Source organism: Blennius ocellaris (assembly GCF_963422515.1).
Source record: "Blennius ocellaris genome assembly, chromosome: 14".
Classification (NCBI taxonomy): domain Eukaryota; kingdom Metazoa; phylum Chordata; class Actinopteri; order Blenniiformes; family Blenniidae; genus Blennius; species Blennius ocellaris.
The window spans coordinates 14,684,545-14,707,412 of NC_137663.1; the positions used below are offsets into that span (position 1 = coordinate 14,684,545).

At 43.1% G+C, this 22,868-nt stretch overlaps 1 protein-coding gene across 1 annotated transcript; it reads right to left on the bottom strand.

The window, feature by feature from the left end:
* Positions 1 to 1,217: 1,217 nt before the first annotated feature.
* slc47a1 (solute carrier family 47 member 1) lies at positions 1,218 to 22,546 on the bottom strand (the record flags this gene model as incomplete). The annotated part of the gene is made up of 18 exons (XM_080508983.1): positions 1,218 to 1,244; positions 4,254 to 4,421; positions 4,535 to 4,633; positions 5,342 to 5,436; positions 7,039 to 7,171; positions 7,308 to 7,377; positions 7,462 to 7,537; positions 7,737 to 7,845; positions 7,949 to 8,016; positions 8,549 to 8,662; positions 8,784 to 8,881; positions 10,176 to 10,273; positions 10,858 to 10,902; positions 11,278 to 11,320; positions 11,471 to 11,619; positions 11,710 to 11,778; positions 12,989 to 13,090; positions 22,343 to 22,546. 18 exons carry the CDS (start codon positions 22,544 to 22,546, stop codon positions 1,218 to 1,220), a joined length of 1,767 nt encoding a protein of 588 aa, XP_080365109.1.
* Positions 22,547 to 22,868: the final 322 nt, after the last annotated feature.

The window sequence follows — 22,868 nt, forward strand, 5'->3', positions numbered from 1 at the left end:
GAAAAAAAACTACTGTATAGACATGGCACCTTTAAATAGAAACCTGCTGTGTAAGATGGGCTCCAATCATATCACTGATAATATATATTCTCATCCTACAATTTCTAGCCAGAATGGATTCCACAATTAGAAATAGTTTGATTAAATGTTCAATTTAGGTCACGACGCATTTGTGGTTGTCTGCTTTTATCATCAAAGACGGCTCTCGTTCTGCAGCGGATTTTTCCTCCCTTTGATCTGTGTGGCTAAATTTGATGATAATGAAAGGTCTGTTAGCTCACGGTGCATGATGCTTGCTGGATGAAGATATGTCAAACTGAGCAAATCAGCCACCTGTTCCCTCTGCGGGAGCAGATAACCAGCTAACTCAGCCTGTCAGAAATCAGACCGTTCACACTGGTCAACGGCCAACAACTAACAGCATTAGATGTGAGAGACAAGCATATGTTTGGTTGTACTACGCAGCAGTTATAATAGAGGCTCTGCGTGAAAAGACACCATTCGTGTCAATATGTCGCTTACATGTCATCTGAAACGTGGAAGCTCATTATAGCAACATTTGCTGAGTCTGACCATCGACAACTCCACGGCTCACGTGTTTATGTGTGTTCCCAATTAACGAGCCCCTCAGAAAACCTGCTTTGATGTGAATGTTTATTTTCACAAATGTTAAGCGATATGTGTTTATGCATCTGTCAGTGCTGAGAATGATTATGGCCACATTTACAATAGCATGGATAATGGTGCATGGGTCTTGGGGAGCTGGACTCTATCGCAGCGTACATGCTGCTGGAAACTGGGATAGTTGTCGATTTGGGAAGGTCACGTTTTCCAGTTTAGAGACGAGCTCTTCATCACATACAGTAACTGAGAGGGGGAAGAAAAGAAACTCTCAGGCTCCAGTTTATTTTCACATGACATTTTATGATGTGTGTTTATTCGTCAAATGATAGTTGTTATTTTCTTCTGTTGATACAAACCAAGTACGACCAATAAACTGTTACAAAGTCTATTGTCTGAAGTGGTGTGAGGAAGTGTCATAGTTTATACTGGCAAAATGACTTATTCCTATAGAAATTATTCAACAGAACCATTATCAGACGAACAACTATGGGCTTCTAACGACAAAATGCCCAGTTCTACTACATTCAGATAGCTTTTTTTTCCATTCAAAGAGGGATTTCAAACCCACGTAACAGGTATGAATTGCCAGTCCATCACAGAGCTGGTAGACCAGAGAAAACCTGATGCAGACACAAGGAGAACGTACAAAATTCAAACCAAGAAGCAAACCCTCTATATCAGTCTCTATAATGTGACACAAAGTTAGTACATCATCTCTTTAATGTTTTGTTATGAAACTCTAAAAAAGCCAGATGCTTTTCATAAGTGAAAAGTTCAAGTTCATGAAAATATATCTCTTCTCTAACACATTGGTTAAAAAAATCAATTTATTCATAAAGTTTAGTGGAAGCAAACATCAACAGAAAGAACATTTTATGTAATCCAGTCTTATTTGAATTTAGGGGACACTCTGGCTCTCTTCAAACCCCATCCCCTTCACAGGTGACAGACTAACCACTGCATATTCTGGTTTATTTCCGTAGGTGCTAACTTCAAAAGAGCTTTGACGTAAGCGGTATCCATGAAAGTTTCTGCTCTGGCCTCTGTGACGCCAATGCAGTCAGAAGCCACTGCAATTGCAGCAGATTGATTTTTGCAACAGGCATAGAAACTTGCATATTAGTTTGACGTTATTCAACATGTAAATCAGGATTGATTCATGCATGGTTACAAAGTCGTCTGCGCTTCAGTCTTGCTCATCAGCGGAGATGCAGCCGGCTCCTCACAGAGACCATAATCTCAGCTCGCTCACCCCCAGAGACTGCAATCAGTGACATGCTGTGGCATCATTAACAAGTGACGAGCAACTGCGTGGAGGTTTGCTGTCAGCGCTGTTAGACTGGAACTTGTCAGAGTGGCTAAAGGAATCCAACATGAACTTCTTGGTTGTCTCATCATGCAGTACATTAATGGACCAGGAACTAAGTTAAAGAATGGCGGCAATCGTGGAAATAGACCTTGAGGTAGCAAATTATGTGGTTATGCACAACATTATGTTAACACTAACAGTAGTGTGCTGTACACATTATTATCGCCAGAACTGATAATGAAAAAAATTTAAACAATTTCTGTTTTAGCAGTATGTGTAATCGGTTGTCAAAGTCTCACCGTTTCAGTTTGAGTACCACATTGAGAAAGATTTTTCTGTGTAACAGGTAACCTATTGGTAAACAAGACACGGTCCCATGTTGTTCATTAACTGAGCAGGGTTAGTGTGTTTACGTCGTGTACCACTGATGGATCACGAAAGGTGTAGGCAATGTTAATGTAAAACGAAAATCCCTTACAGATGTCTTTACATTCAAATAGACTATTTCTGTTTCATGGCAAATGCATGTATCCAGCACCATGTAGTCATGGTCTCATCTCTGTGATTGAAGGAAATGCGGTGCAAAGACAGTCGACTGTTGTGAAGTGGAAACATTTACATATTGAATTACAGATGTTTGATGTGTTTTGTAGAGACTGTTGAGAAATGTAGCCACCGCAGTCCATCCTACTTGATTTTCCCTGCGAATAATGTAATTATTAGATGCTTTAAAGGTTTTCTGCATTGATTACTGTGCAATCACAGCACATTGTATTGATAGAAAATAAGTAGTTTATTCAGCAATCTCTTTTGTCCTGACAAATAACAAGGCATTGTTAAAATGTCACAGTGGAGCCATACAGGAATGACAAATCACCTGCTTACATTAGTATCACGCTGTATTACATATATACCGTATTTTCCGCACTATAAGGCGCACCGGATTATAAGGCGCATGGAATAGACCAGTGGTCGGCAACCTTTATAGCTCAAAGCCATTAGGTTACATTTTCCACTGATTCTAACACCCAGAGAGGTACACACACTTTATTTTGATAGTCCTACCTGCAGCCTATGCCAGGACACTACACACAAAACCTTCTTCACTGCTGGTTGACAACTTACAACTACCGGTAATAAACTAAACTACATGAACTAAGCAACAAAAACACAACACAACACAATTATTACCGACACCACAAACCCCAATAATTGCATTTAAAACACCAGCAACAGAAACTCCCATAATTCATTGCAGCTATCGGCTGCACTGAGGAGCTCAGGATGCAAGGCATGATGGGAATTCATGTTTTGTGTTGTTGGAGGTTATTGTGGGTCGTTGTTGGGCTTGGTGTTGTGTTGATTGTGTTTATGTGTTTTTGTTCCCCAGTTTAGGGAGTAATTATTTCATCTAGTTTATTTTGGTTTGTTAGAACGTTGGTGTGCAACCATGAGTGATGAAGGTGTTGTGTGGAGTGTCGTCCGCTCTGAAGTTCCGGTTGCGAAGTTAGAGTTGTCAAAATAAAAGCTTCTGGTTGTTCAGCTGTCAAATAGCAGTCTCAAGTAGAGCAATTCTTACATATATAAGGCGCACCGGGTTATAAGGCGCACTGGCAGCTTTTGAGAAAATTTGAGGTATTTAGGTGCGCCTTATAGTGCGGAAAATACGGTACATGAACATTTCACAGCAGATGTTTACAGCCTTTGTTGAAGTTAAAAGCAAGGAAATGATTTTGGATCAGAAAAGTCTCCTCTTCTGTGGCATTTAAATCGAGTTGGACAGTACTATAGTGTAAAAATTTCTGTTCTTCGATACTCGGATGATTTCTGAGTGAGACTTCAAACATGTCTAGTTGTCCCATTTAAGTGTCTCCTGCTGATCTTTGCGACAAGCTCTTTCTCAGTTTGTGTCACATTTGATCATTTTTCCAGCTTCGTGTGGATTTTTCAGCAGTGAGGCACGGAGACATTTCTTGTCAACACAAGCTCGAGCCACCAGCTGAGCTCAGGCTCTGTAATGATGTAAAATCAGATTTCGACATGTGTTGCTTCGAAGGAACAACCGATCAGTTTTGAAGGACTGGCCACACCAGTGGGATGTTTACATTAAGAGGTCAAAAATAATTCAAACGGTTGAGGTCATGTTGAGTGGAGCTAGCATTGTGGGAGAGGAGTCATTCCCCCAGGTCAAGTTGAAGTTGGATCTGGCCTCTGGTGGTGAGACAGCAACATGACAAATAACACCTATAGCCAAACCAAGAGCTGAAACCAGGAGGACGAGTCCGCGACGCAAGATCAGCTGAGTGGTTGAGAGGGGTACTTCAGGTTTCTTTTTTGAAGCATTTGTGTTCTGCTCAGCAACCTCGTCCCTCCCTCCTGCTTTGGCATTGCTGACTTCGGCCTCATAAATGGCTTTCAGTTCCTTATTCTGCGTATCGACAGGACTGTAGCCGTCTGTTGTAGGAGCCCCCTCGCTTGACAGCTGAGCCTTCAGGAGGGAGTGATGTTGTCAGTGAACATGTTAATAGATCTACAATGCCATAACACACAGAGACAAAGCGAGGACACACTGACTGAACTTCACACTGCTTATCCACTTACTGGGTCGTCAGGGACGTCTGGCAGCATCGCTTCACTCACCAATGCACTGGTGGGGCGGTTTGGCGTCAAAAGACATTTCTTTCCAGCTCGCTGTTGGGCCTGGCAAACATAGCAAATTGGGTTTCAACAGGTAAAAAATTTCAAATGAAGCAGGGACTAAGAATTCTCAAGTTGCAACGGCCATGATACACATGGGCAGCTCTGTTGGTGCCTCAGACCCTAGGAGTCCTTGACATTTAGGATCCAGACAGTCAGATCTCCCATGGAGGATCGCTTAGCTGTATAGTCTGAAGCCTTTGCTTGGATCAGGCTCTTCTCTTTCTTGCTCTTTCTCATAGAACATGGTCAACACGTACTTCGCAGTTACTCGAATCCAAACATTTTCTCAGCACATCAGTTGGGGTACAAGTTTCACACGAGGACAGCATTACCAGAGGTATCCACCAATTGAAAATGTTGACTTTTGTCCCACGAACACCAACAAGCAAATGACTCTGAGATGATGGAGCCTATTTCACAGTGCTTTCTATTATGGACTATAAAGACAGAATCAGACTACAAAGTAAGTTCAACATTGTATTAAAGTAAGCATTGGATGCAAGCAAAGGGTTTCCAAAGGGTTGGCCAGGGTGCAGTCCGCGATTTCTCTGTAGTCAGTTTGGCAATTTTGTAAAATGTGCTTAAAATACATTGTTTATTAAGAACAAAATGTCTGTTATTAAAAAAAAAAGAAAGTTTCTGGGGGGGTTTTCAGTCGTCCTACTTCATTGAGATGTAGGCCTTGAAAGAAAGAAGAGGATGCCTCACCTTTTGTGTGACTTTTTTCCAGTCGAGTTTAAAGAGCAGTCCAATGAAGAAAACCGCCTCAAGGAAAACACATATGAAGATACCCAACCACAAGCCTATTAAGAGAACACAATGTTCACCACAGCAGGTTAGTATGGACATGTTAGCCTTACATACAAAGCACAGCTTATGGGAGCAAAATCAGTGACATGATTCTTTTTTTCTCAAGGTTTCAGTACTGAATACTTGATAATCTTGACTTGAGTATAATGATTTATAAAATGTGATTCAGGTTTATCACTCCACATGGTTCTCATTGATTTCATTTCAGTCTAGATATAGATATTGCTGTGATAAAAATACGGTACCAGTCGTAGAACCACGCAACTATCAATTCAGACTTTTCTTTTTCTCTGCAAGGCTTACCTAATTAATCAAACTATTCTTAACCATACTGTATATCTACAAATTGAAACACAAACAATCTGGTGTTTATGGTTGGGCAACCTTCGGGGTCCTTTGGTGCACTTGTCACATTTCTTTCCATGAACAAATCGAATGCCTTGTGCACATTTGTCCATTGGTCACTAATTGAAATATAGACTCACACAAGCATACAGACATTTCTCAAGGTCAGAGGAGTGACTTGCACTGAATGCGTGTGCGTGTGTGCGTGTGTATGTGTGCATGAGCACTCATGTAAGTTCATCAATACACTTGCATTTTGAGTTGACAGAAAAGAACTACATGTTGACGGGGGGTAAATGGCGGACGGCAGGGAAAGAAATTAAGGGTTCACTGGTGGTGCAGCAGAGCCTTGTGTGTATATGGGCTTTACTAATGATCCTGGACTTTAATGTAGAGTCACAGTCCTTTTTGTCCAACCTCTGCAGGAATATTTCAATATGTTGTTCACAGGGGAATAAGCAAATACTTGGAGGCAGGAAACACATGTCACAGTGTGATGCGATCACATGAGGAATCAAACAATATTTGTCACTGTGTGCGGGAGTAAGTGTGAATTAGGAATTAGCTTTAGTTGTGACTTTTCTATAAGATAAACAGATTACCGCATGTAGAGCTGACTGGACCATTTGAGCAATAACAATGGACTGGTGACCTGTACCCTAACCATCCAGAGTAAGCTGGGATTGGCTCCAGCGCCCCAAGACCCTGAACAGGATGGATGGATGGATGGATGGATGATTAACGTAGTTGCTTCTGTGAGAGGTTGGTGACGCTGTCAAGGGCACAGTGCAAAGGATTCATCTATCCATCCATCCATCTTCTCTACTGCTTATACTGTTCAGGGTCTCTGGAGCCAATCCTAGCTTACTGTGAGCGAGGGCAGGATACACCCTGGACTGGTCACCAGTCCATCACAGGGCAAACACACTCACATTCACACCTTGGGGCAATTCAAGGTCACTAATCAAACTCACATGCAAACTCTGCACAAAAGGGCTCAAACCGGGGATAAACTCACTGTGAGGCAAATGTGCTCACCAGTCCACCATTAAACCATCGGTCATCAACTGCAGATAGTGAGAAGGAGTAGTGAGGATTTTCTCACACATTATTAAGATCGTAAGCTGGAAAACATTTATGAAGGTTCCAGCAATAAGTGCTTTGCTTGTTCGAGTCGATTTAATGTCAAGTTTCTTCTTCTTCTTTTCTTTTTTGTTGTCAAAGCATATATGGAAGGATGAACAACTTACCTAATATCCCCAGCTTGGCTTTAAACATCAGAGCGATGCCCACTGGTAGGCTAATGCAGTAGTAGCCCACTAGATTGGAAAAGGCAGCAATTTTCTGCATCCCAGCTCCTATAAGAATTCCTGAAGAGACACACTGAAGAGACAAGGAAACAATAGACAAACAAGGAAAATAGACATTGATTCAACAAAACAAGCTTTGTGTACTATTGAACACAAGCAATCAGTGTAAGACATGACAGAAACATGTTTTCTTTTGCACAAGAACATACCAGAAGTGCATCGAAGAACTGTAGAAATATGAAGACTTTGAGGTTTTCTGCCACAAGTCCTATTATAGTTCTGCAGACAGTAAGAGTAATAAGAACAGAACAAAGTTTGCTTCTCATAGCACCAGAATGAAAATTTGTTGGTCTGAAAACTTACGCATCAGTAGTAAACATACGGCCGAGGACTGTCCTACAGCTTGTGGTGACAATAGCCTGCATCGCTGCAAACACTCCTTTGTGAGACATAAAGTGACACATATTATGTCTCACATTGCTGTATTTCATCCACATTGAATATACTTCTGTCAGTGTGGTTATAGGGTTTTATGAAGAGGGACTCCACCGGAAAGAGTCAACACTTTTTTAATATTCATATTGTGTAGCACCAGTGTTATATTCACAAGTGCAGTATATGCATGTGTGTTCTCATACCTGCAAGAACTAGAGTCACTTTGCAGGTTATTATGGCACTCTTAGTATTTCCAGCACCCAGAGCATTTCCAACACGCACACAGGCAGCTCCTTGAATACCTAAAGGAAACTGCATGGCCCAACAATTAGAATCACTTCACCCCACAATTTTATGTATATTCAAATGGTAAAATCTACGTAAATGATGTGATAAATGAACCCATTTTCAATACCATGTATGATATGGACCCTATTTCATCCAGTATATGCTGGGCACCAAGATCAGCCTCCCCAAGTGAACCTGTTTTGATAAAAAGTGAAGTTCAGATACAGACTTTTTTTTTTAATTGTCTTGACCTTTGTAGAGAGGATTGACTCATCAGAACCTGCACACAGTAATAAGAAGATTTTTAATGAGAGAGACTTTATCACACTATTGGGTTGTCAATGTTTCTTTTCACAGTAAACTACTGGAATAAAAGTGTTTTTGAATTTCATGTGGACAAAAGACCAGAAACTGATGCACCTCACTGGGGCAGCAAGGAATTAATGGTTTGTTGTTTGAATTTTGAGTTTGTAGATTTTGTTGATCTCTTCAATTTAACTAGTAACAAATTTCCCATACATTTGGTTTCATTATTATTGTTATTGTTCATAAAGAAATTCCATTGCAGACCATTGCCTCACAAATTTCACTTAAGTGGTGAAGCTGCAAAAGACCTAAGCTGTATATGCTCAGCGTAAGGATACGGTAAATCAGAATGGTTACAGTTTTCAGAAAAGTCCATCCTCTCTATTAATGATGAAAAAATGTGAGTGTGCACAACACTGACCAGCAAGGAAACTTCCAATCTCCCAGACCCACCATTCAAACCAGACCATACACAAACTGGGTATAGCCAGCTTCATGTAAGAGCCCCATTCCTGCAGACATTCGGTGGACCAGCCTGCACAAAGTTTAAACACATATGTCAAAAGACTATTTGAATTGTAATTTTTGCTGGCAGAGTCCACATGTGTGGCAAATAATACTTTTTTGGCTATTCAACATCTGTTTGTGGGACTCACCAGCCCATGTCTGTTGATAGAGCTTCTTCCATCTGATGTAGATGAACAAGAGCAGGCAGATGTTGATCTGAGAAAGGCTGCTCGCGATTGCTGACCCACTGCAAACACACATGGCACCCCCATCTTTATTTCTTTATTTACTAAAAAAGAAGCAGCGGCTGCCACCATTAGCGATGATCTTACCTGCTCTGTGAGTAAAGACGGGCCACGGAGGGGGTGTGGGTCAAGACAATTCAAGATGCTAAGTGGTTTTGTGCATACTTGCTATCTCTTGACAATGGCCTCAGTACATAGAGAAGGACGGTTATTTAACTCGTAATTTAAGAGCGAACCTGAACCCAGAGGCCTAATTTGTTAAGACATAGGAAGAAATGTTTGTCCAGCTGGACAAAGATCAATTCCTGTCAGAGCTCTCTTTTTCTTTCTCTGCCCTGTGCTGCCCCCACCTGCTGAATAAAGCTAAAAAAAATAAAGAAATAAACATCAATGCACTGCCTCAGTTTTAAAACAAACAAGTAATTATTCAGAAAAGGAATATAGCATGGCATTATGTAATAATGGTGCCATATGTAATAATGTAATAAATGTTCACCTCATTATGCAATAGCACCACATCTTGTAATAATCTGATGTATTTTGTAATAACTTGTTACATATTGCAACAGATAATACAAAATGCGGGTGTTCCATTTTTTTTTTTAAAGAAAATCTAATGATGATTACGTAATAAACTTTGTCCTTTATCCATATACATGTTTCTATGTTTAAGAATAAGGATACATTTAAATTCCCTATTTGGACGAGCATTATAAGTCAGTCTTTGCTCATGTCCTGTCAAGGAGCATAAATCAGTTTTACATACAGTTCTTTGCATTTTCATGTTAAAACATGGAGAAACAAGTACAATTAAATGCACTCACTGGCACTTAAACTCTGGTTTCATTTACTACAATAAATGGCTGCTGGAAATACTGATTGGCTTGTTACATTAAAAGAAATCTACCAGCCCCGATGGCGAGTAATCTAAACTATTAAACCTGATTTAGAGCTCTTCATTCTGCCATTACTATGGTGGCAGGACATCAGCTCTCTCTCTCTCTCTCTCTCTCTCTCTCTGTCTCTCTCTCTCTCCCTCTCTCTCTCTCTCTCTCTCTCTCTCTCTCTCTCTCTCTCTCTCTCTCTCTCTCTCTCTCTCTCTCTCTCTCTCTCTTCCTTTTATTTGACACCTCAGTTGAGTTCCAACCCAGACCCGGCAGGGGCCCCGATGTGTCTCCAGCACATCAGGGCCCCAGGGAACACAGGAGACCGAATCCCCTCACACCCCGGTGTAACATACTTTGTCAAATAATGCAAAGTACAACAAACATTAAAAGGTGGTTGAAACACACTTACACGACACCCAGTTGAAGGCTGACGATCAAGACGTAGTTGACTCCCAAGTTGATGATGTTTCCTGCTGCTGCTGTGTACAGCTGAGGCAGGATGATGCCCTGATAAATAAGACATACAGTAGTGAGCAATCCAGTCTGTAGAGGTGACATATGTATAAATAATGGATATAGCTTATAATAGATTTCGGCAACTTTTCAGGGCTCAAGAATTGCAGCAATCCTATCTGCTTGATGTTAATAGTTTATTGTGTCTAGCGTTGTTGAGCTAAAGTAATTAGCTAATCAAAGATAGTGGAGATTTTTGGTTAGAAATCAAAGCTCAGTTGAACAGAAGGTTGCTTGTTTGTATCTGGAATGTTTTAGAAAATGTTTGTTCTGTCAAGATAAGTGTCTGTAATACAGTAATTTCATACATTTTACTCAATATCCCCAAATCAAATCAGCGTCTTCTCTGTTGCCTTTCAGCTGTTCCCTTCTGAGGTCGCGCGCGTGTGTGTGTGTGTGGCATGTTTTCATTGGGCGCAATTTTTAAATCGCTTGAGGATTAGGCCCTTTAAATCATATGGACACGGAGTAGTGGCTCAGGGGCAGCAGGAGTAAAAGCAGGAGTAAAAGGCAGCAGCCGAGTTACACCATCATCATCACATCAGCAAAAGTGCACCAGTGTTCTTGCTCTAACTTACTTGGTTTTGTAGATACGCAACCTGTAGCCGATGCAGGAACATGGCCTGTGACAAAAAGAGACCAAGATTTGTTCAGTTTAATAGTAATAATTACTCTTTTTGAGCACAAAGATAACTTGTATATGAAGGTGACAATAATGCTGTGTGGCTCAATATATATGCTATATCTTTCTTTTTCTTTTTTATTATTATTGATTTGAGATGCATGTTGTAGGACCTCCTTGCAAATGAGATATTTATCCTGTGGGTTATCCTGTTAATAAAGAAATCAACATCGTTTCAGTTTCCAACAAAGAATATGTGGACCTACACAATGTTTGAAACCTTCTTGCAATCATCTCGTTTGACTTAAACAACATAACTGTATTGTCAAAATATTATTTTAGACTCAAAACTGATTTTCCAATTCATCACACTCACCGGGACAGCTGGGAGGTATATCATCACATAAAGCTGAGCAATTCTAAGGAGAAGCCAAAATGTACGTTCATTTTGTAGATAAAACACTTCAACAACAAGGACTTTAGGTTCCGTTCCAGCATCAAAACAATGTAATTGAAATATATCGGTTATCTGTTGTATCCGTGTGAAATACCAGTACTAAAGGATTTACCTTGAGGCTTCACTCTCTTGGCCCATGAGGAGGAACAGGTTTTGAGAATTGATGAGAAGACCCCAGCATGGCAGACAAACCAGGAAGAGGATCAGCGAGCTCCTTTGCAGAATGACTCCAACACGTTTTAAGTTTTTACCGCCGAATGTCTGCAAGACAAAATGGGCCATGACAAATGAAAATTTTCCTCAAAAACCAACCAAAAAAAAAACAACAGAGATTGAAGCTGGTGTGCCTACCTGGGAAATGAGCGTGTCACAAGCCAAAGCGAGGCCAAAACCTGTTGCAATTGTTGTCACATTGATAAGCTGAAAAGCAAAAAAAAACATTAACTTTAAGCTAGACTTCAGTCACAACATAATACCTTTCCAATGTTTTGTGTGTCCGTATGATAAAAATGTAAAACTTTCAACTCTGTCAAGTTCACCTTGGCATCAACTTCAATTATTATCAAGATGCAAAAATGTCTCAATTTAGTAGAAATATTGGCATCACATCTTGTAATGAACTCAGTTATCATCTATCAAAATCATCATCTTTAACAGTGCCATACTTTATAATGAAGTCGTTTCTGTCTCCTGGAAATCTTTGTGTATTTATTTATTAATACGTATTTATTTATTAATACTCGTTCAGATTATTAAAATTAATCAAACTCCTGCTTGGCCAAATCCAGTTCATCCTTAAGAAGGTCCAGAATGCCACAAGTAACTGCTTTCAGTTAACAACAAAATCTCCTGGCTCTCCTGCATTAACTGCAACATGGAATCGTTAAATGGGAAAGAAGTATGTTTGTTTACAGTATGTGTAGAAAGTGTCAGATGACATGGGCTAATGGAAATGTCAGCCACACCGCTGAAAATATTTTACGAGATCTACTTGGAAAAAAATAAAGCAATTCAATGCATAATTAATCTTCAAACAAGATTTTTCTTTGTTTAAACTACTTACTTTTTGTTTGTTACATGACAAATAACATCCAAATAAAATGAACTTACTGTTTTTCATGTCTCAGGATCCATAGATTCATCTGTATAAACTGGTGTATGTCTGATCGATTGTTTGTAGTCTATCTTTCACAAATACAGCAATATCCCCTGTCTCTTTGTAAATCTTCCTTCTATCTGTTTGTGGCGCTTGGGATCACTGATGGTTTATGGGTTTTGTAGTATTTTGTGTTTCCAAATACTAAAGGAAAAACAGTAAAGATAACAAGGATGATTGGCTCATGTTATTTATAGTATTCATGTTCTGAAAAAAAAAGATCACACTAAAAATACTAAGTGGAATTTTTATTGTTAACATCACAAAATCAATTATGAAAAAATCAATTAAGTTAAATGTACTTCTCAGATTTATATATACTCAAAGTCATGGCAGCTGGAGTAGCAGTAAAGTGAGTTGAGAGTGTGGATTTCTCCTAATTGTGCTACATTTATTGTTGTTTGCTCGTGAGAAATGACAGTGTTTTATTTGGCACTATATACATAAAATTGAATTGGTTTGAACTGATCATACCGCTGAGGCCAGTGCGTATCCAGCAAGTTCTGAATTTCCAATGTGACCGCAGAATATTGTAACAACAAGTGGCATGAGAAAGTTCAATATCCGAGACAGCATCTGTAAAAACAAACACCAAAAAACATATTTTTTAAATGTGTGAGGGTCCATCATGTATCATATGAAACTGAAATATTTCTTATCAATTGCTTTCAGATTAGTACTGGGTCCTTGGTTTGGAAAGCAGTGTTGTGAAGTAAACATGTGCCAGAGTACACTGACATAAATATAGCGATCATGGGATTGAACTGGAGAAAGTACTGTGTCGCTCGCAACTGCCAACTGACTGCATTGTCAAGACTGCATTATGTCACAACCACATTAACCAGACCCTCAACCAGGGTTCGAATTACAACGTGGCTTTCGGGGGAGCCCTATTTTCCGATTTTGCTTGCGCGCGCGCATGTAAAAAAATGTGCTTGGCAACTTGCCAAGCACATTTTGACTCACGACGAGAGACGCAGCGGTTGCATAAAAGAGATTTTCGGAAATAGTAGGCCTAGCCTACTGTAGGCCTGATGAGCGAATAAACTCACAATATTGACATAATTTTATTACTATTATTTATTTCAGGAACCTGATGAAGCTTAACCCATAGAAAATATAAATATATATGCGAAAATTGTGAAAGGGTTAACACAGTATTACCTCTTATAATCAGAGGCCTGTCCTCTTATTAACCTCTGTCCTCACATTCACCTCAGGTACTTTCGGTTTGAAGAACCGGCTCAAACCAGCTCTTGTTTACCCCAAAAACTTTACCTTTGCCATGACGTATGCATTGACTCATGTAGAGACCACTATCTGACTGTGACCAATCACAAGCATGAAATACCTTCTGAGACCAAATAAGGGGTCCGCCGAGGTCAAGAGGTCAGGCTCAGCTGTATAAATCTTATGCTCCGTCAAAGTACGAGGCTTCTATTCTGTACTCTTGTAGTGCATGTATGGTTGCCCTGAATGCATTCAGTACAATAAAGACTCCTGCAATTCATCCAGACAACGGTTTGACTCTTCTTCATAACCAAACGGACGCGCGGAATTGATGATAATTCCAACAATTTGGTGACCCCGACGTGATGAAGAGGTAAATACTTCGGATGAAAATCTTCTTCACACTGATAGACGATCTTGGGCCGGCCACCTGAATAAAAGGTAAGAAGGTATTATCCTTCAAAAATTCAAGGTCCTCTTCCAGTGTGTTGAGATAAGTAATCTGTAATTTTGATAAAATACTGTTGTCTGTTTGAATGGGAAATTGGGAAATAATTTGTATTATGGGTCGCCCAGCAGTGGGCAGGAAATAATTACTGTAGATCTTGACCAGATTATTGTGTGAAATAATTTGTATTATGGGTCGCCCAGCAGTGGGCGGAATAATAACTGCAGATCTTGACCAGATTATTGTATGACCGGCCCGTACGCGGAGGGCAGGAAAAGATATCCGTGTTGCGAGTCACGGTCAGACTCAAAATAATTGTATTCGTGTAGAAATTTGGGCTTGAAGTTACGTGACGGCTGGGTCTCGTGAAGTAAAAAAAAAAAAAAAAAAAAAAAAAAAAAAAGAGAGATAAGATGGAAGGTGAATTTGACAGGGAAGAGGACTGGTTCGACATATATGATGTTGCAGAAAACGAAAATGGACAGAATCTTGAAACACAATTCAAGAATGCGGTGAATATATATGTGGGTAATTATACCAAGAGAGAACGAGATAAGGTTAGAAAAAATGCAGAAGATTGGTTTGAGGAGATGGGTAAAGGAGGTTGGATATCTCGGAAGAGTTCAAGTAAATGTTTGATGGGAATATGCGGTAAAGCTGAACAATGTTACTTGAAAAAGCTGAAATCTTTGGAAGAAAAGGGACTGGTCGGATTCTCTCGGGGTGCGAGAAAAAGGAGAGTATCGCATAGTAAGATCAATGAGTGGAAGGGCATTGTGAGGAATTTATACATGACTGCACTGGTGTGTGAAAAAAATTATAAGAGAAAGTCAGATGCAGAAGTGAAAAAAATTGAAGACTCAGGGGGAGAGGAAAAGAGACGGAGTGAGAAAGGAGGGGGGGGTCCCCTCAGCGCGCCGGCTGTCTGTCTCAGTGAGATTCCTGCTTTTAATGTTGATGCAATGCCTTCCTCCTCTGGACTGTACCCCACATTACCTGCACCACACGTCAACATAGATCCTCCACCTCAGTATGAACTACCACAGTCAGACATTCCACCCAATCCGTTCAATCCATTCCGAACCACCTGCATGCCCACATTTGAAATTACGAGTGGAGTGTTAAAAGGAGAACTTCATGACAAAGGGGCTCCCACGGGTAGATACGTGATTGAAAAGCCACCAGTTCAGCCAAGATCAAAGCTTTCAGCCGATCCAATTTACCCATACCTACTGGCACCGACCCCAGATGCCAAACCCAAAACACGAGACAGAAAACCATCAACCCTGACTTCTCCCCAGACCTCCTATCCTCTTGACCACTTTTTGGCCCCGACAGCATCTTTTGACAGCATTCCTGACCTCCCCCCGTGCCCCCTCCCTGCGCATTCCTCCCGTCCCCTGACTCCCTCTGACAACCCCCGCCGACTACAACCACCTCTGACCCCAGCGCTCACACCATCACAATCCCAGACTGAGACTCCACGTAATCGACCAGACTCACAGGGACTCCTTGCTTCATTACAGCAGTCATTGCGGCAACGACGGGTTAGGATGAAGCAGCCGGAGACTGACGCAGATAGCGACAACGACGAACAAAGCACAGAATGGGGAGACGATTCCCAATCTACATCACGCACACCACGGCGACATGACATGAGTCTCAGAAAAAAACAACCTGCAGGCGACAAAGGTAGTCAATTTCCGCTGTTCACAAAAATGGGACCCAATGGTCAGGTGAGCACGTACAAGGCCTGGACTTTCTTAGAAGTACAGGGCATAGTGGATGCCCTGCCTCCCATCGCGGAGGGGGGCCTCCGCTGGTTGAATGGGGTACTGAAACATTGCACCGGCATGACACTTGCATGGGGGGACATGAAAGGAGCCATAGGCAGAGCTTGCACTCAGACACAGTTTGAAGCAGTGGTTAGCCGCTCAGGCTTAGGAAGTCTGTCTCTCGATACTCAGTTGACCACAACATTCTTCACTTCCCTTACAGCAGCCCTCGAGGACGTCTTCCCTGTTCCTCCCTGTTCAGTGGAGGATCTCACTTTTGAACTAAAAAACAATGAGTCCGCTGATGAGTTTATACAACGAACGGAGAGTGAATTTATTAGTAAAACAGGTTCACACCCCTCAAAGGATGCAACCACCGGACTAATGTATAAACTAGGAGTAGAGAAGGGACTCCCGTTACAGGTTCTTACTAAGCTACAAGACGACCCCGAACACAACGCCCGTCCGTTGAAAACATGGAAGTTGCACGTCACACATCACTTAAAAAGATATGTAGATCAAAACCGCAAGGAAGGCAAGGAAACTGAAATCCTTCAGAAAAAATTGCTTCACATGCAGCTAAAAAAGGAACAGAAAGTACAGGCTCCAGTTAGGCCTAAAGAATCCCCTCCGACCCAAATTGACGATTCAAGTGCTTCAATAATACCTGTGATGTCTAGTGTGATGTTTCAGGGTCGCGGAGGTTTTGGTGGACGGGGAGGAGGTCGTTATCCGGCGCCACAACGACAGATGACACCTGGAGGTGTTGATTACAGCACCGCCGTCTGCTGGGTATGTGGTCAGGTTGGCCACATCTCCCGGAACTGCCCGCAAAACAACCAGCAAAGGGGGAGAGGCCGTGCATCTGGCTGGAGAGGTCCTCCACGGATGCCGCCACCTGCTGGTCAGAATCAGGTGATGCAACCTCATTTCATGCCACCACAACCGTCATGGCCGACAGGCACATGGGAGGCTCCTGCCCAACAACACATGCCCCCGCAGCAACAGCAACCGCCGCGAGGAGGCAGTTATCCACAATGACGGGGCCCGGAACCAGTTCTGGAACCTGGGTTGCAGGAACCCAGAGTTCTTATGACAGTCGGTGAACAACAATTTTCTTTTATGGTAGACACAGGTGCTGGAACATCCACTCTGAACGAACTGCCACGCCAGGCTGCTCTCTCCAAAAGATCTATTGAACTCACTGGTTTTGAGGGTCAATCAACTTCCTGCAAATTCACAAAACCCCTCCTCACAAAGTTGGGTGCACAGACACACTCCTGTTCTTTTGTATATGCTCCTCAGTGTCCAGTAAACCTCCTGGGAAGAGACCTGCTGGCCGTGTTCACACCTTTGCTGAAATGCCATTCTGCCGGCATTCAAATGACATTGCCTGATGGAACTGTATTGAACTGCTCAGATGATGTGGCTGCCCTTATGCTCCCGTTGTGGGAAACCAGCAACTCGACTCAAGTTGCTGACATCTACTGGGCTGCTGTGCAGATCACCGCACCAAACTGGAGGTCTGTCATTGATTTTGTCAACAGCTGGACGCCATGGATGATGACTCTCTCTCCCCTGAGACCTCCTCCTGACCCTCTGCATTGCACTATGTACTATGACAGATGTGATGACACTTGTTATTTGGATGCATTTGACAAATCTCTTGCAGACTCGATGGACTCCATGACCCCGACCTACCTGGTAGTAGGTCCGCCGGGTGCATGTTTATCCATCTCGCTCACAACAGAACAACGGGAGTGGTATATGATGCGGACACCACCCCCACCCATGGTACCCTGTGCACCACACGTCACACTGCTAATTAGCCCTAAACACACCGCCAAAGATCTAGGGCCTTTTGCAGCAGACTGTGAAAAGGCCACAGACTGGTGTACAACCACCAGATTGGACCTTATGTATTCTAAATCCTTGCAGGCTTATCGCATCCCCGTTCCCCCACATCTCACAACATTCTCTGTAATTTATGAGCATCATCTTCTCCCACGATCACATGGCCGTGAAACCACTGACTCCGAACACACTGCAACGTTGTTGTCTTCCGTGCCCGAATCTGTTTGGTCCACAGGAAAAGACGATGTCGGACATGTCCAGACTACTCCGGTGACCTGGAAACACGACCCCACCCCGGTGTGGGAACGTCAGTATCCGATCCCAAATGAAGCCAGGTTAGCAATTCAAGGTACCATCGATAACCTTTTGATGGCTGGCGTACTCCAACCAACGACGGAGCCTTCTCCATGGAACACGCCATTGCTTCCAGTAAAGAAAGGCCCAGGAAAGTACAGGATGGTCCATGACCTTCGAGCTGTGAATGCGCACGTAACCACGCCTGTTCTCCCAACCCCTAACCCATTTACTGCCTTGTCTCAACTGACCCCTGAACACAGATTTTTCACTGTCATTGACCTTGCTAATGCTTTCTTTTCGGTCCCTATCTCCTCGCAGGTTCAGCCCATGGTGGCATTCACGTGGGAGGGAGTTCAGTACACCTACACGCGTCTGCCCCAAGGGTTTGTTCTGTCTCCTGGCATTTTCAATGCGGTTCTCCGTAAGGTTCTGTCTCCTTTGTCACTCTCGGAGGGTGTCCTCCTCATCCAGTATGTGGACGACATCCTCCTGGCTGCACCAACTGAAGAATCTGCTCTAACTGCAACTCACAATCTCCTACTTCATCTTAACGCTTCAGGTCTGAAATGTTCCCGTGACAAAATGCAATGTGCTCGCTCACGCGTGACTTTTCTTGGACGAGAAGTCTCCTGTAACGGCTCTGGCATGCTGTCATCTCACCGCTGTGCTGTTCTTTCCCATCCTAAACCTGAAAATGTCAAACAAATGCTTTCTTTCTTGGGTTTGTGCAACTTCTCCAGATTCCATGTCCCAGACTATGCGGAACGCACACATATCTTGCGGCGCCTGGTAAACGAAAAAGGCATGAGAAACCTCACTGCTAAGCTGGACTGGGACATACATACTGAACGAGCGTTTGTCTCGCTTAAACAACTTCTTTCTTCTGCTGCTGATGCTGCTCTCCCTGACTATACACTTCCTTTTCACCTTGATGTTTCAGCAAAAACAAACAGTGCTTCTGGTGTGTTGCACCAGAAGCAAGGGGGAGAGAGAAAGGTCCTAATGTACATCTCCACACCATATGAACAATATGAGGCACGACACGCCCTGTGTGAAGCTCTGGCATCAGCAACAACTCGATTACTACAAAAAACAGCACATGTTGTTATGCAACATCCACTGACTATACACTGCTCACATGAGCTAGTTCAGTTAGTGGACAGCAAAGCTTTCACAATGACATCAAAACGACAAACAGACATTGACAAAGCGCTGACACAACCACACATCACATGGACACATGAAGGAATCAATATGGCCGACGCTGTGTTGGAAGGAAAACCACATAACTGTACAGAACTGACTCTACGAGAAAACAAACTCAGAGACGGACTGCACACGACACCCATCCCAAACCCTGACCTCACACTCTACACCGACGGGTGCTGTCACAGAGATCTTACAGTAAACGAACTAGTTTCAGCATGTGCAGTGGTAGAACAGGAACAAGACACTGGCTATTTGTACATAAAAGTAAGCAAAAAGATTGAAGGGAAACAATCGGCTCAAAGAGCAGAAGTAGTTGCAATGTGCGAAGCATTGGAGCTAGCTGAAGGTTGCACTGTAAATATTTTCACAGACTCAGCTTACGTTTGTACAATAATACATGTAACCCTGACAGAATGGATCAGAAATGATTTTGTTACAGCTGGAGGTGAACAGGTGAGACATCTCCCAGACATACACCGACTTCTACGAGCGATAAACCTACCAAAAGAAGTGGCTGTTGTTAAATGTAAAGCACACACAAATGGGATAGATCCCATTACCCGAGGAAACCGTGCAGCTGATGAGGCAGCCAAAATGGCTGCCGGGTACCAACCAGCTGACACCCAGATGGTTCTAAGAACCTCAGAAACACTTTCTGAATTAGAACCTGAACAGGAACAGCACCAGGTTTCCCCGGAGGAACTATCCGGCTGGATATCAAAAGGTGCAAAGAAGGATGAGAAGGGCATATGGAGAAAAGACGGAAAGATTGCAGTCCCACAATCCACATTGATAACACTGATACATGAAGCACACAGTCCATCACATTCAAACCTGAAGGAAGTTTGGAGGAGGTTGGAAAAATGTTGGTGGCATCCCTACATGTTGCAAGTATGTCAAAATGTGTTGTCTGAATGTGTGACGTGTGCACTGTACAATTCCAAACCAACGACTAAACCAGAGCCCGGTAAAGGAGCTCAGACCCAGGTAACAGAACCAGGACAACTTGTTGTAATGGATTACACCGACATGCTCATTCCAGTTAATGGACAAAGGTACCTTCTGGTACTAACAGATGCCTGGTCAGGGTGGCCAGAGGCATATCCGGCTCGGCGTGAAGACGCCAACACAGTGGTTAAGTGTTTGGTGAACCATTACATCCCGCAACACGGGTTCCCCAGAGTGATACAATCAGACAATGGAACTCATTTCAAAAACAAACATCTTCAATTAGTGGAGAAAATGTTGGGACTCAAACATAGGTTCGGATCGGTTTATCATCCCCAGTCTCAGGGACTGGTGGAACGGATGAACCGCACTCTGAAGGACAAACTGGGAAAGATTGTTCACTCCACCTCTATGAACTGGCTGCAGGCTTTACCACTGGCACTTATGTCAGTCAGAATGTCCCTAAGTGGGACAAGGACACAGACGCCTTTTGAGGCATGCACGGGTAGACCTTTTCCAGGTCCCCAGACTCGACTGGTAACGTACACAAATGAAAAAATCAATGCACAAGCGAGAGAAGTTGCTAATCAATGCTGCAGACTCTCTGATCTTCCAGGTGACCCGAAACCAGACGAGGCTGCAGTCGCTGACGTTACAGGACAACCAGCCCTGCCCAAAGGACAGGTGTACCTGAAATCCCTGAAACGAAAGTGGTCTGAACCTCGCTGGACCGGACCATTCGCTGTCACCGAAAGAACCTCCCATGCAGTCCGACTCCAAGGAAAGGGGGACACCTGGTACCATCTATCCCACATGACAACGGCGCTTCCCTCTTCGGCTGAAGAGACCGGACGCCGTGAAACACCTGCTGACCAGCAGGACCGGACCTCCTCGGCTGAGGAACCAAAGACCACCTCAACAAAAGAGGCAGAATAATCCTCTGGTGGCTCATCAAGGATCAGGTAGTCCACCCTGATCCTCGGCGGGACGAGAAGTCGGAAGAAGCTCCAGGAAGGAAAAGGTGCAAGACCTCCCTTCACCAAGAGAGCGAGAAGGAGTGCTCCTCTCCAACAAGTGGTGTGCCAAACCACCTCCATAGTACTCTGTCTCTCTCTCTCTCTCTCTCTCTCTCTCTCTCTCTCTCTCTCTCTCTCTCTCTCTCTCTCTCTCTCTCTCTCTCTCTCTCTCTCTCTCTCTCTCTCTCTCCACATTTACGCTGTTTATTCCGCTATTGAAGTATCATAATCATGTTTGAAGTAATTACTTGAATATAAGGTCTCAAAATGATGTTTTGACAGTTGTGATTGTTACATTTTTGGACAAAGCCCAAAAGGGATATATATATTTTTTTTTTTTTAGTATCTTTATTTTTTAGGCACATTTCCTTGTGTTGAGCTTTGATAAGCTCAAAAGGGGGATTGAAAGGGTTAACACAGTATTACCTCTTATAATCAGAGGCCTGTCCTCTTATTAACCTCTGTCCTCACATTCACCTCAGGTACTTTCGGTTTGAAGAACCGGCTCAAACCAGCTCTTGTTTACCCCAAAAACTTTACCTTTGCCATGACGTATGCATTGACTCATGTAGAGACCACTATCTGACTGTGACCAATCACAAGCATGAAATACCTTCTGAGACCAAATAAGGGGTCCGCCGAGGTCAAGAGGTCAGGCTCAGCTGTATAAATCTTATGCTCCGTCAAAGTACGAGGCTTCTATTCTGTACTCTTGTAGTGCATGTATGGTTGCCCTGAATGCATTCAGTACAATAAAGACTCCTGCAATTCATCCAGACAACGGTTTGACTCTTCTTCATAACCAAACGGACGCGCGGAATTGATGATAATTCCAACAATTGCCAGTGTTTTTAGAGCTCCCCCTAAATTTTTCAAATTAGGCTTTCAGGGGAGCTCAGGTCCCTTTCAGGGGAGCCCAGCTCCCCTTAGCTCCCCCGTATTTCGAACTCTGCCCTCAACAAACAAATACAGTCAGAATGTGCACCTCAGCAACTTTATTTGGTGGAGGAAAAAAACACCACCCCCACCAATTCAACTTTAACCTACTCACCAGTGGGCCTGTGAGTCGCAAGACTTGGTAGAGTTCTTCTCTATAGACCAGTGGGATCCAACGACTCATGCATGCGCACTGAGAGAGTTTGGAGCACGCAGCTCCCGTTGCCTCATCTCCCACAACCCCTGCTGCCTTGGCAAGGGAATCGGGTTCCGCACCCTGCGAGGGCTGTGCAGGTTCCGGGGAACCCAGCTTCTCCATTCAAAGACGGGAGAAAGACAGAGGAGCGGAGGGAGAAGTGGCAAAATACTGGAGGGAGGGGAGAACAGGCAAGGAGGAGGGAGGGTAAGGAGGGAGTGGGGAGAGGGGGTAAAAAGGGAGGGAGTATCGTTAACAAATCCAGCACATGCTCGTGTTCCAGGTTACTTTTTCTTAGCATTTGGAGGAAAGCAAGTCGAGGGGGCGGGTAAGAATGGTGAGCGTGAAAGAGCAAAAGTCTGTTTGCATCCAAGGGTCAAAGCCCGACTGGTAAATGTTTACTGATATAGTGAGAGGGGGGTCAAGTACAAGTATTTTCATTGGT